A 13,317-nucleotide genomic window follows, 5' to 3' on the forward strand; every position below is an offset into this window, starting at 1 on the left:
TTCCTCCCCCCCTCAAAATATTAGAAAAATATAGCAAGTTACATATAAAGCACTTCTTATCTTTTGTTTTCACTGGCTCCACAAAGTTCATACTTCATGTCATCTTTTTTGACAACAATTTATGAAATAATAGCATCATAAAGCAAGGATGCTGGAATAAACTATAATAAAACAAAACCTGTGGCTGAGATTTCACATGTTCAAGGTGAGATCCAATCTGCAGTGAAACAAACTCATGGGAGATTCCTGATTATCTTCATACAAAATGAATTGGATGCAAATTCATTAGTGTTTAGAGACTGAATCTCAGTGACAGTTTGTCCCTGGGGGCATTGAAAACTATTTTAAATCATTCTGATAGTTAATTATTCAGCAAAACACTTTATCATACAAAATGACTTTAATAATTCATGCTAATGGGGCGTTGAAGAGGTAACTGTAGGACTGGTCTGGAGGAGGGGAAGACTGTGTGCCTGCACACTTACAATGAACTGTAGCAACACGTGTATTACATTTGATATGCAAGTAAAACATTTGTGATCACTTCAGTTTTTTTCCCTGTCCCTCTTCCTGTAGACATAAGTCTACAATACTATAAAAGGCTCTTAGTAAACTTAAAAATAGCCTAACTTCAGAAATCTAGTAATGATAGTAGTTTGAAAGGAATTAAGACACATACTAGATTTTAGATCTTATAGATTAAGTGTCAGAGAATAGATAATGATCAGATGTAAGCCCTAGGTATCTCCATTATATTTGGTGCAGTGGACAAATACCTAAACAGTAAGAGAAGAGAAAGCAAATGAGATGTAACTGTCCACTTTTAAGAGTGTCCTGTAAAGAAAGAACTTAACAAATGTTCATTTTTGGAATTCTAGTGGTGAAAGGGATTGACCAAAGGCCCAGCTGTGGTGGAAAAAGTGCTTGAAATGACTTCAGTGTGAAAATTAAATACCCTGAAAAAAAGAGTTCAGGACGGGCACTGCTTGATTCCTACTCTGCTGGAGAGGGAAGGAGGTGATACTGTATTGCATAGCCTTGAAAGTCATGGATTTATGCAATCTATAGAAATAGCCACATAAACGCATATAATGCCTCTCTGCATTTGTATGTATTGTAGTGGCATTCGTTTGTATGCTCTGGGTGAACATGGAGATGTACATTTCTAAAAGAATCCTGTGTTACCCAAGATCTCAAAGGTTTTGTGACTCTGATTCACGAAAAACACTTCTGAGTGTTAAACCTATTTTACCTATTGGCATGGAACAAGAACAAAAGCTCAGTGATTTCCTCTAATATTCAAAGATGCAGAAGAATAAGCAACACAGAACTGTGCACATTTTATACAAACTTTTCGTTGGTTTGGTTTTTTTTTAATCTTTTGTCTACTTTCTCTCTGATGGAGGTCAACTCCCTAGACACAGACACCTTCTGCTTGGCTCATGATATAGAGCATGAAATCAGAATGGTCTGAAATGTTCGCATGTACCTCTTCGTGTCAGTTCAGAAGAAACACAAGGAGAAAGTGAGTGAGTTACAAGTTCCTCTGCCTGAAAAGTTGTCTGTGATTTAGCAATTAATCTGATGCTTCAACTTTTGCATCAATATTCCTTATGGAACAGCAAGAATCCCACTTCCAGCAAAGCTGTTGCTTTAAAGCCAGGATCTGAGGCCGTGTTGACACCAGCAGGTGTTCCATCCGAATGCTGCCAATAATGATGGATGTGACTCCCGTTATTCATACAGTGTGCACCAGCAAATATTGCAATAAGATTGCCATACATGGCCTTTAATGCTGATATGAACAACAATTTTCAGATCCAATCCCTTACCTCTCACACTCAGTTCAGTTTGTACAGCCTGAACTTTTCTATATAGCCATAGTATAAATCTTTTTTGCTTCATAGCTATCCTCACACAGCTACTGAAAGGCAAAGTTTGGGAGCTGATGTTTATTTTTATAAGCCTCTTTCTTTAGTTATGAATAAAAATCCAGTCCTTTAGTTACAAATAAAAATACAGTCTCACTTTCAAAGAAAACAGTGCAATCAAAACAATAACCCCCCTACAAATATAACACCATGTTCTACAGGACAAGTATTGATTAAAACAAAAAGGGCTTTTTAAACACCATTAATTCTTACCAATTCCAGTAGTTATTGATTCTGCATCAATGTCATTAGCCTTTCTCTTTGCCACTTCAGCTAGTGCCAATTCACCCTTATCTAGAGCAAGGTAATGGATGTCCTTTGGAAATAAAGCAGAAAAAAAGAGATTAATCTAAAATGAATCTCAATAGGAACAACAAAAGGGATTTTGAAAGAAAGAGGTTCTTCTATTACTTAGATCACAAACACAGATGGAACCGATGAACCTACCATTACATTTTAATTCCCTCCCAATGCAAATTTATTATCTTACTTGTGCTGTTGAATAGAGCAATGAATAAAACACTGACCAATCAGGCACTAATAAAAGTGAAACTATTGACTCAGTGTATGAAAGAAACCAATCTACTTTTGAAGTAAGGTCTGTTGGTGCAACATGAATTAAAAGAGGGTTGATAGGAGGTGGCTCTGTGTAAATCAGACCTGAAGTATTGGAACTCTCCTGGCTGACAGCCTGTATTTGAAACATGTTAAAAGTAGATGTGGTGCTTAGAGACATGGATTAGCGATGGACCTGTCACTAATGGGTTAACAGTTGGACTTGATGATCTCAGGGGTCTTTTCCAGTCTTAATGATTTTATGCTTCGAAGGTTTCCACCTGGTACATGAATTCTGGGGTAAAGATCTGCAGGTACTAATTTTTGTTTGAAGGCTGTCATGTTCACTCACTGTTCTTTGAGTGAGGTGATGGTGGTCCTCCTTGTGCTGATACTGGAGGTAATAGGAACAACAGTAACTGCTCAGTGGTTTTAACATCCACCCAGCTGACATGATTCCTGAGTCACTCCTGGACAACAAAGGGTTTTCCAAAAACGGTGTTGTCTAGCATGAATAACTGTTAATACACTGGATCTAGTCCTTCACTTAGGGTCAAAAATCAGAGGGTTGCACCAGAGGTGTATTGTTACATGTAATTATAGAATGGTTTGGATTGGAAGGGGCCTTAAAGATCATCTTGTTCCAATCCCCTGCCATGGGCCGGGACACCTTCCACTAGACCAGGTTGCTCCAAGCCCTGTCCAACAGGGCCTTGAACACTTCCAGGGATGGGGCTTCCCTGGGCAATCTGTGCCAGTGCCTCACCACCCTTTCAGGGAACAATTTCTTCCTAATATCTGACCTAAACCTGCCCTCTTACAGTTTAAAGCCATTTCCCCTTGTGCTATCCCTACATGACCTTGTCAAAAGTCAAGGTTTTTAATTTTGTGTTAATATTTGAGGTGAAAACCACCAGTACTACCACAAACACTATTTGTTGAAGAATATATTCCTGCTGACAAATTACTGTCTCACCACCCTCGGTTTTGGCCACTGAAGTAAAGTTTCATTCTTGACCATTAATAAAGAGACAATTAATCCCCTTCTCATTTGGCATCATGCTGCTCTGTGCATGAACTGTGACACAGAAAGTGAGGGTAATCCAAGAACACTTGGCAATTTTTTTTTCCGCACTTCATTGCTGAAGATGCCATTTGGTATCCAGATATTTGAGACATTCCTTTGTTCTGCAATCCATCTGCATGCAGGAATTTAAAGGGAAAAGGAGTATTTGTTGGAAATATTGACCTCTGCATACCATAAAAGCAACTGTATTCTCAGTAATGCAGAAGATTTCAGGTGAAATTGTCCTTATTGGTGTGAATTTACTGTCATCTTCATCAATATGACAGAAACTCTTACAGGAAAAGTGACTTTAGTCTCAAGAGAGAAGTTATATGAAAAAAAGTGAGAGTAATAGTGTTAGCAGAAAGACGTGCTGCCCTTATTAACCCCTCATTTAATAACAGCAATAAAAAAAAAAAAAAAAAAGGAACTGACTTTTAGCATCCCCACAGTCTGCAGGAGACAGCAGCCTTTTCTCATAACAAACACAGGTGTGATTTAAAAAATGTGCAAGTGTCTTGGAGCAAAGTAATGAGCTACGAACTTGTGGCAAACTCTGCATTTCCTCTCTCTGTAGGTCTAACACGGGTGTCGGGAGAAAAGGGCCTGAGTAGCAAGGAATGACTTCTATGAAGATTAAACAGCAGATATTGTCAGCTTATTTAGATAACAATAGAAAACCCAAGGGCTCTTGGACAAGCCTGAACTTAGAGAGATTTGAACGTACAGGCAGACATTTAAAATACATTCTGACAATGCTTAATGACTGTCTTTTTGTAGTTTGAACTATGAGCAGTATTGCACACCTCCATGCGGTCTTAAATTATAAACTCTGGGGAAGGGACAGAAACAGTTGCAGAAAATGAAGAAGTTCTGTCAGCGAAGAGGTTGTGCATTCTGTTGGTGTCAAAGCAGCTGTTATTTCAGACCTTGGTTTTGCCTGTTTTCTGTTTTGGGTAAAGAAATGTAAAGATGCCACACATCCATCATTGACTAACAGGGGCCTTGTAAGAAACAAAGGTTAGTGGTAGGCTGGTGAGTGGCTTGCTTTGTTATTCCTCAAGTTGCTGTCAAAAAGAAGAATTAAAAAAAAGTAGCTTTTTGTCTCCTCTCTAAACAAGCCTTAGAAAGAAAAGATTACCAAAATAAAATCTCCTAATTAGACCATTTCAGATCAAATTTAAGTGTTTCTCATTCAAATAAACAAGCAAAATTGGATTTTTCTATGAATTTATAACTCTGTGAGTAGAATTAAACCAGAAAATTAAAAAAGAGAAAGAAGGAACTACAAGGTGCTTTAAAGTATGACAGAAAAAAGAGAATTAAATTACCTGAACATTCATGACATTTTTTTTTTTCCACACAATTACCTAAGAATTTATCAGTCCAAAGATCACATCCTTCTCAAAAACAAAGGTGACAATAAAAACAATTTCCAGCTGCTCATCAGGAGCTTGCTGAAAGGGCTGAATTTATCATTTAACAGTTTGCTTACTTTTTGGACTACGACTACTTCCTTTTTTACCCTCACCTTTGTGACTCACAGAGCTGGCTGTTGGTGAGCAGAAGTCATTTGAAACACTGATGTGCATTTGTCTATAGGATATTTCTGGGCAACACTCCAACATTTCTTCGAAGCATGCACTTTCCTCATCAGTGTATCACCCAAGATCTGACAGTTTTATTAAAGTGTCTTTTCCTTGCTTTTTTTTTTTTTTTTTTGCTACCTTTGCTACATGGGATGGCCTTTTGAATTTTCAGCAGCTGAGAGCTGGAACCTACTATAAAAGGATTTCAAGCTAACAACCCCTTCCACTGCTTGATCTTTTCTGTCACAGATTGGATCAGTCACTGTCCAATAAATGGAGCTGTTGTTCATGATATTATGTCCCTTTCGGTATTATTTTTTTATTGAACTTTGTAGGAGATGATATTAATTGATGGACTTAGATGTGACGTGAGGGTAAAGCTTGTGGAGAGACACAGCAGTGCATGTGTGTCTTGTTATGGCATCATAGCAGTGACGCTATAGCCATAGGACTAACTTCTAAGTCTTCTTTTTTTTTTTTCTTTTTAATTTCTATGAAAGAAATTAGCCCTCAGATAGCATTTCCTCAAACTTCTTCGCAATAATGCAGAGTCCTGTTTGGTGAAAGAGATGCTCGGGATAAACTCTCCAAGATATAGGACATGTTCTTAGAAGTCTTGGATGATGGTTATTCAGTGTTTGCATCCTCCTCAGCCTATGTTATATCTGCTCATCTCTATCCTTTCTTTTTTGTTCCTTCTCTGTTGTCCTTTAATAAACAGATTTTTCCCTTTCTCATTTTGCCTATGTCATCAGATATTTTTATTTATACCACTATTTCTTCTTGAAATCCCATTAATTAACTGGAATAAGGTGATGTGACTCCTAGAGCCATGTGAGGTTCTCAAAATGGATGAAAAGGCTTTAAACATATGTAAAGTCGAGTTGTATATTATTAATTGCATTTTGATTTATATAAACAATATACAGGAATCATTCAGTATTAAGCAGAAGTGAGGGATGCAAAAACCTTACTTAGCAGTAGTATTGTTATATTAATACCTTGAAGGACTGTAAGGTTTCAAGGAATAGGCTACCTAATTTTCACAGTATTAAGCACAATGAAACCAAATTCCCTAGAAATTACCATGGCACAAATAAATACTCTTAATGACCCATGCATGTTTAAACTTCTTGAGTCCTGTACTTAGTGGCCTTGCAGTAGTGCCACTGTTAGCTTATTGTAAAGTTTGTTCATTATAACTTACTTAGACAATGAATTAGCAAAAGCACATTTCCCCAGAGGAGGCAGGTATGTGAGCTGCTTGTTGCATAATTTAGGGGAAACTATGAGGAATCTCAAAGGTAATGCAAGCAGAACAAGGACATTAAAGAACTGGTTTTGATCTCACAGTAACATAAGCCAGGAGGAACTCTTTGGAAATATATATTTATGATGAAGGGCATTGGTAGGATGGGAAATGAAGAGTAGGTGTTGAGAGAGGAAAGGAAAAAGAAAGAGTAGGAAAGGATAGAGTTAATTTCTCAGTGAACATTGAACATCCTCTTGAAGAAAGTTTAAGGACCTTTTTGTTGAGAGTAGAAGGTGATATCCCCTGTGGAGCTAGCTACTGACAGTCCCTCCCTCTTGTTAGCAGCTGTGCACCCATCTCATGACCCAACACTGGTGTTCCCCACCCCCTCGGGACAGAGGTCCTCCCTCAGTCCTGCTGCCAGCAGAGGGAAGGAAAAAGATCATGTAGGAAATGCTCTCAGTCGTATGAAAGAGGGCCCTTTAGACGGCAGGCCAAATGCGGGGTCATTTATTCTGCCAGAACGGCTAAATTTAGGGAGAATTTATCAACTGTACACTGGGAGAGCCCTCAATGAAAAGCTGCTCCAGACATCCTACAGTCTGAATCTTATATGTAGCTATGGCAGTGCTTAGACTGATTAGGTATAAAATTTGTACTGAAGAGGTTATGTCCAATAAAAAGAGAAAAGGAAAAAGACGATCTAAAAAGAGGAAAAATCGAGGAGAGTAAACACAGAACATGTAATGAATTTCCTAAAAGTCTGACATTTCCATCACATTCTTTTGATGCATACTTAGGAAAGTTTATCGCAGTATTCACATCTTTCTAATTAGATGGAACAAGCCAGATGATTAGAGCTGTGAAAAAAACATCAAAAGGTTCACACAACTTTTTATATAATTAGAAGGGAATTTTCATAACCCCTAAAAGCAGGATTTAATTGTGTAATTTAACATACAATTTAAATATCAAGATCAAACTAGCAGGGCAAGTGACTTAATGGGATAAATGATATTAACATCTAGTGTCAAAGCTTAATTTAAACAACAGAATGTCTTCATTATGCAAAAGAGTCAAGCAAACGAATCATTCAAAGGGCTTTTTTTTCAACAAGCCCTTTCCTATTGTTTCTTTGAAAACAATGAAATCAGCTGTGGAGCAGCAACATGCTGAGAGACTGGGAGAGCACGATTGGCTTTGTCCATCTGACCTCACTGTGACATTGTGGTGCATGATCTTATAAAACAAGAACCTCCTGCAGAGCTCACACAGAGGACCTTTTAAGAGCTGGTTAATTTTACTTTTGTAGCTAATTAAATGGGAGGGGGCAGAGAGTGCATAAAATGTTAAACCCCTTGTGTTGATGCTGCTGAGCTTTGTTGTTTTAAAAGTACCAGCAGAGGCGTTCATAATTTGTCACTTTTCACAAAACCCTAAGAGACAAACTAGGAGCATTCAGGATCCCCAGGATATGGACAGCTCTTGTGTCCAGGACTCAGCAGTTGGACTTAAAGGAACACATTAGAAATGTATAAGCTTATTAGAGTGAAAGATGACATTCACCCACATCAGGTCAGATGAAGAAGGTAAAAGTTAAAAAACATATACAATAATTCTTGAAAAATAAAGGATAGACTGTAGGTCATGCTGGGGAAAATGTCAATTACTCTAAAGATACTTAATCCCTACTGATGAGTTCCATGATGGCAAAGGGCAAAGCAGGTAGAACAGTTCTGTCTTCAGAATGTGTCCAAGACTGCAAATGACACGAAACCATTTTAACATCCTGACAACAGCCTCTGTCTCCAGAAATGACTCACCATAAACAGGTCCCGAGCCCCTATGTCGACAGCAAGCAGAAACGCTTTTTCAAACCTTTGATACCTGAAAGAAAAAGGAAACATGTCACTTGCTGAGGTTAATGTAAGAGCTCCATCAAATATTGCTAATGGACAGACGAAGTCCTGCAATCCTCATAGAACGCGATGATAAAGCTTTTTTAGGGAAACTTGATAGGCTCATATTCAGATTGCAGAACTGTGAGGTAGGACAGTGGCTACTCCTTAGCTTTCTTCATTGTTTAAAACCTTCAGGAAGTGTTATGTTCAGTGTTGAGTCCTATCAGATCTAGTTGAGTCTGAAGGAAGCCAAACTGTAGATCATAACAAATTGATCCTTTACAAAGATACCAACCACAACATAGATAAATGCTGGTAGGAACCTCAAAATCCTCTACAGAAAGTACTAATCCCAAATCTCACATGACTTTTGAGGTCCCTGTAGAAATTTGTATTGAGTTTTGGCCTTGCAGACCCCTCAATACAGCTTTCTGAAGATGATAATCCAGTCGAGTCATCCTAAAGTCATGAATCCTTAGGGACTGAAAAGGTAGGGGGTGACACTCTTTTGCCTCATAACCACCTTAGCCCAGTACTGGCACAGACTCCTGAGAGTTTTCTGAGATTCTGTGGTGAAGAAGATTGTGTCAGTGAGGCAAAATTAGGGGGAAAAGGGCAAAAATCACAAGCAAAAATTACTCCTGGATGTGCTCTAGAAGGCACCACCTCAGTATCACACAGAGATGCGGTGGAGTAGGAAGGGGCAGTGTGGATGGGGAACTTCACCAGGAGGGCTGTTCCATGGCACACTGAGACCATTCCTTTGGTGTGTTGAGGACCTGCTGAACAACAGCTCCTTCCATTTGTGGTGACAGACTGACACCTTCTTCCTACCCAGACACCACAATTCCTGGGAATTACAGCAAATACCCACATGGGGTGGACATACCGTGCGAGGCTGTATATATCCCGTTGCTTGCAATCCTTTGGAATTCCACAGAAGTAGGAGGAAACAAGCCATCCATCAGAAGCTTTCTGAGGACATATATATATGCACAACATGGCACCGACAAATGCCAATCCCAGTGGGAAATTCTGCACTGGGCTAATGTCTCTCTTATACTAGATGTAGATAATTATTATGTGACAATATACTATGAGAAAGTGATTCTATTTGTACACATTTGCTTCTATTGCACGTTTTTAACTGTTTAAAATTATCCATGAAAATAGATTTGGGGATTATTTTTAGAAATGCAAAACAACAAAATACCCCAGTTTTATTTCATTTGGGAGGTAAAAGATTGATTCCATGTAAAATGATTTCTGTATTTTTCCCATTACTGGAAAATTTTCCCCCTTTTCACCTGTTATATTTCAACAATGTATCAGCTGTAGATACTTGAAGTCTAGGAAGCAGATGACTGGGGCAAAAAGCAGCATTGTGATTTCTCAGGGTCTGTGTTTGCCAAATGAATATGGTGGGGCAACATCACATGGATACCAGAATTTACACAGTTCTGTGCCTTGGTGGTATCTTAGGAATCAGTGGGCAGTGATGTAGCTCCTCCTCAGGACGGTGTGAAGAAGAGGAAAGACAGGAATCCTCCTTCCTCTTGGTGGGTAAAGGAGTCCCATAAGAGGCACCATACCGGGATTCCCATTTCTGGCAAAAGCCTCAGAGGTTTTCTGCCTCCCTCTCGTTACAGCCTCACCGCTCCCTTCCACAGCACATTTGGAGTGATTCAGCAGATGGCAAGATAGAACCAGAGAGGACTTTTCCTTCAAGGAATAACATTCGTGACAAGAAGGCATAATATATTAGCTTAAGTAGAAAAGGAAATGCACTCTCCAGGTGAGGTTCCTAAGAGCTGGAGTGGGGAGTCCTTCCCTTTCCTCCCTACAGCTAATCTCCCTGCTGTGCCTTCTAAGTACTAATTTGCAGCCCTCCTCACAGAACCAGTTTAAGGGAGGGGAGGGGAGGAGATGAATTAAAGTTAACCTCTTGATCACTGGGGAACAGGCAGTGCACCCCCACTTTATCATCGGTGTTTGAAGCTTTATAACATCATTCCTATGAAGGTTTTTTCCATTAAAATCTGTTGTGTTGTAATGCTGCTTCTGAAGCTACGCTTTAATTAAGACAAATAAGTACATGTTAAAATATGTTTATCTTGAACAGTTATCAATTATTTTTCTGGCACATTTTTTTTCCTCATTACAGATTAAATACACATTCTTAGCTCTTGGAGGGGAAATTGGAAATCAAATAGAAACCAGCTATATGACTAGCTAAAAAGAATGTCTATCATTATTTAGTTTTCCCAAAGTTATCATTGTACAGACTATTTGAATGACATTTGATTTAGCCAAGGCAAAAATGTCTGCAACCAAAAAATGTAAAGTAACTTTTTCATTTGATTTTACAGCAGAACAGCCTTAGCTGTCATTTCTTTGCAGTTTCACAAAGATTTCATATTTTTCCCTTTAATCAGCATACATACTTCAGTCCCATTATGGCCCCTCTTCATAAAACTGTGAAGTTAGCTCATTATTTTCAGATCTGTACCAAGGAAAAAAAAGGGAGAATAAAGAGTATCCAAGAAATGCTCTTCACAAACGAAGAACACTGGAAATAACAGTCCCAGTTATTTCATAATTTATTATAAATGGAATTACTTTAAAATAAGGTGAAGGTTTCAAAGACAGGTGACAAGTTTGCATTACTAAGGCAGACAGTATTAAATCAGTCAAGAATGTCTAGGGTTTTTTAACCTAGCTTTACTAGAAGATAATGGTTATTTTGAAGCTCTTTGGTATGAAAGTGTTGTTGGTTTTCATCTACAGGAACCATTAGAGAGAGGTCTATACAGCATGAGAATAACCCCGAGCCAATAATGTCTGTTTTATAAAGCATGTTTTGTCATGGGAGGACCTCCTGCTGTTGTTAGCACACTCACTTATAGTTTATCAGCTCTGCAAACAAAGAAAAAAAACCCAAGCAAAACACTCCCTTTTGTTCTTGTGCCACAATCACAAGGCACAATATTTGCTTCCTAAAATGGAATCTAAAGGGCCCTGGTGTCTTCCCACCCCTTCCTCCACCTTGCAACTTACTTCTTGTTTCACAACAACTCAAGCAATCAAGACTTATACGTCTCTTGAAAAAGAGAGATAAGGAAATCCGCCTACAAACCATGAAGTTCAGCCACTTGTTTGGTCAAAGTGACAGGCAACAGAAATATGACCTTCAGAATAAAACTCTCAAACTGCAATTAACTATGTAGGACATACAGGAAAACATCTCCCTGCAAGCCATTTAGTAGATACAATACTAACTTCAAATTCTCATATAATAAAATAATAGTGTTATTATATTCACGTATGCAATGTTTCTCTGTATTCTACAAAAATATAAAAAGTGGCTATTAGTGTGGACAAGGAAATCAAGGGGAAATGTGAGTGGTATGACAAAGGTCATGCAGGTCAAAAATGGTCAAGGCAGAGAAGAATCCAAACCTGCCTTCCTCAGTGAAGTGGCAGACCTGATGCCTGCCTGTATTTTGGGATATGACTTAACTGACAAGATGCCAGGAAAGCCTTCTATTTTTAAATACAATATATAAATAGTAAAAAAATATGTTATCTGCAACTTCCAAGAGGCTATCCTGTTCACTGGCATAAATAAAAAGAGAATCAAATGGCCAGTGTTTCCTCCTGTTGGATGTCCAGAAATAAAGTAATTTCAAATACTGTTGGTTGAAACAATATGCATGGATTGCAGTCTGCAGAGATGGGAAAAGAAGTCTCTTTGGTTTTTATGAGAGGTTCCACAAATATATCAAAAGGCAAAATTTTGTCCTGTGTATTCCACAAGAGCTAAATTGGATGTGGTCACTTAGAGATACATTTCTCATGCTGAAAATGGTCAACTTGAAAATACTCACAATATTTAGCCATAAAATTAAAATGCCTTGTAAGACCTCCAGGAACCAGAAAAAAAAAAAAAATCATTTGGAGGGAGGAGGAAGGGAAGGGAAAGGGAGCTCATGCAAGCAAGAAATATAGTGCAGAAAAGATGGAAACATTTCTTTAGGGACTAGTTACAACCAACAAGCCTTCTTAGACATGCTCATCGACCATGTAAGCATATTCCTTGTGCTGGGCTGATAAAGGAGGGCTGCAGCAGTTTTTTTCCTTGTCTTCAATAAGAGTACACAACATTTAGAAAATAATCTGCAGGGGAAGAGCTGTGGCACAAATAATATTTATAAGCCAATCCTTTTTAATGGAAGAAATTTCAGAGTCCTCCTCATCTCACAGTCCAATCAAGAGTGATACACATTCAAAAGGTGGATATTAAATATACACTGAGCAAACGGAACAGGAAAAAATGAATATTGATATAATTTACATGTAATCAAACTACACTGAAATTAAGTTTTAATTGTTCAGTATTCCATGATGCATATGCAGATTTTAAAGTATTCAGAATATCAATCAAGTGTTTACTTACATCAAGCAATTGTATTTAAGCATACAAAACAGATGATGAAAATATGTTCAATCAGCTACAGTTCTTACTGCTGGGTTTACATGATCACTTTTAATTCAGTTATTTCATTTAATATTTCAATTTAATAGCTCATTCTTTCATTCAATTTCTAGGCATCTTGCCCATTTCTTAAACACAATAATAATAATTATTCATAAAAGGAGCTGTTTCCATAAATTCTCATATCAGCAATTTTTGGAACAGAAATGGTTTTCATTCTTTTTTTTCCCCCCTCAAAATATGTTGTTATTATCTGAAATATTTTCCTTTTAAATTAGACAATATTAAAATAAAGAATGACATCCGTAAAATTACTCTGAACCCCATTTCACTGGAATTCTGAGCCAGAATAATTAGAGATTATCAAGTTAAAGAACGTAAAAAGTGTGTGGCTTGGTTGCTAAGTGGTTGATTTAAACAGGGACAGATTGATTTTCAACAAACTGTTGAACATAACACAAGTGCTTTAGGCATGTAGCTGTAGATCAGAACACAGCTTCAGAGCCCATTTTCAAAACTAGGGCTTAA

The 13,317-nt window shown here is 37.9% G+C and overlaps 1 protein-coding gene across 5 annotated transcripts in view; it reads right to left on the reverse strand.

Annotated features, from left to right (window-relative positions):
• The window catches only part of WDPCP (WD repeat containing planar cell polarity effector), a 146,004-nt gene that overhangs the window by 38,452 nt on the left and 94,235 nt on the right, over positions 1 to 13,317 (reverse strand). For all 5 annotated transcript variants that reach the window (XM_050316654.1, XM_050316656.1, XM_050316655.1 and 2 more), the window contains 2 exons: positions 8,217 to 8,280; positions 2,145 to 2,247 (listed from right to left, as the gene is read on the reverse strand). In XM_050316654.1, coding sequence (XP_050172611.1) covers positions 2,145 to 2,247; positions 8,217 to 8,280 — 167 coding nt within the window. The remainder of the gene's footprint in view (positions 1 to 2,144; positions 2,248 to 8,216; positions 8,281 to 13,317) is intronic.

Source organism: Myiozetetes cayanensis, unplaced genomic scaffold (genome assembly GCF_022539395.1).
Source record: "Myiozetetes cayanensis isolate MyiCay16 unplaced genomic scaffold, myiCay2020 scf2-11, whole genome shotgun sequence".
Taxonomy (NCBI): Eukaryota; Metazoa; Chordata; class Aves; order Passeriformes; family Tyrannidae; genus Myiozetetes; species Myiozetetes cayanensis.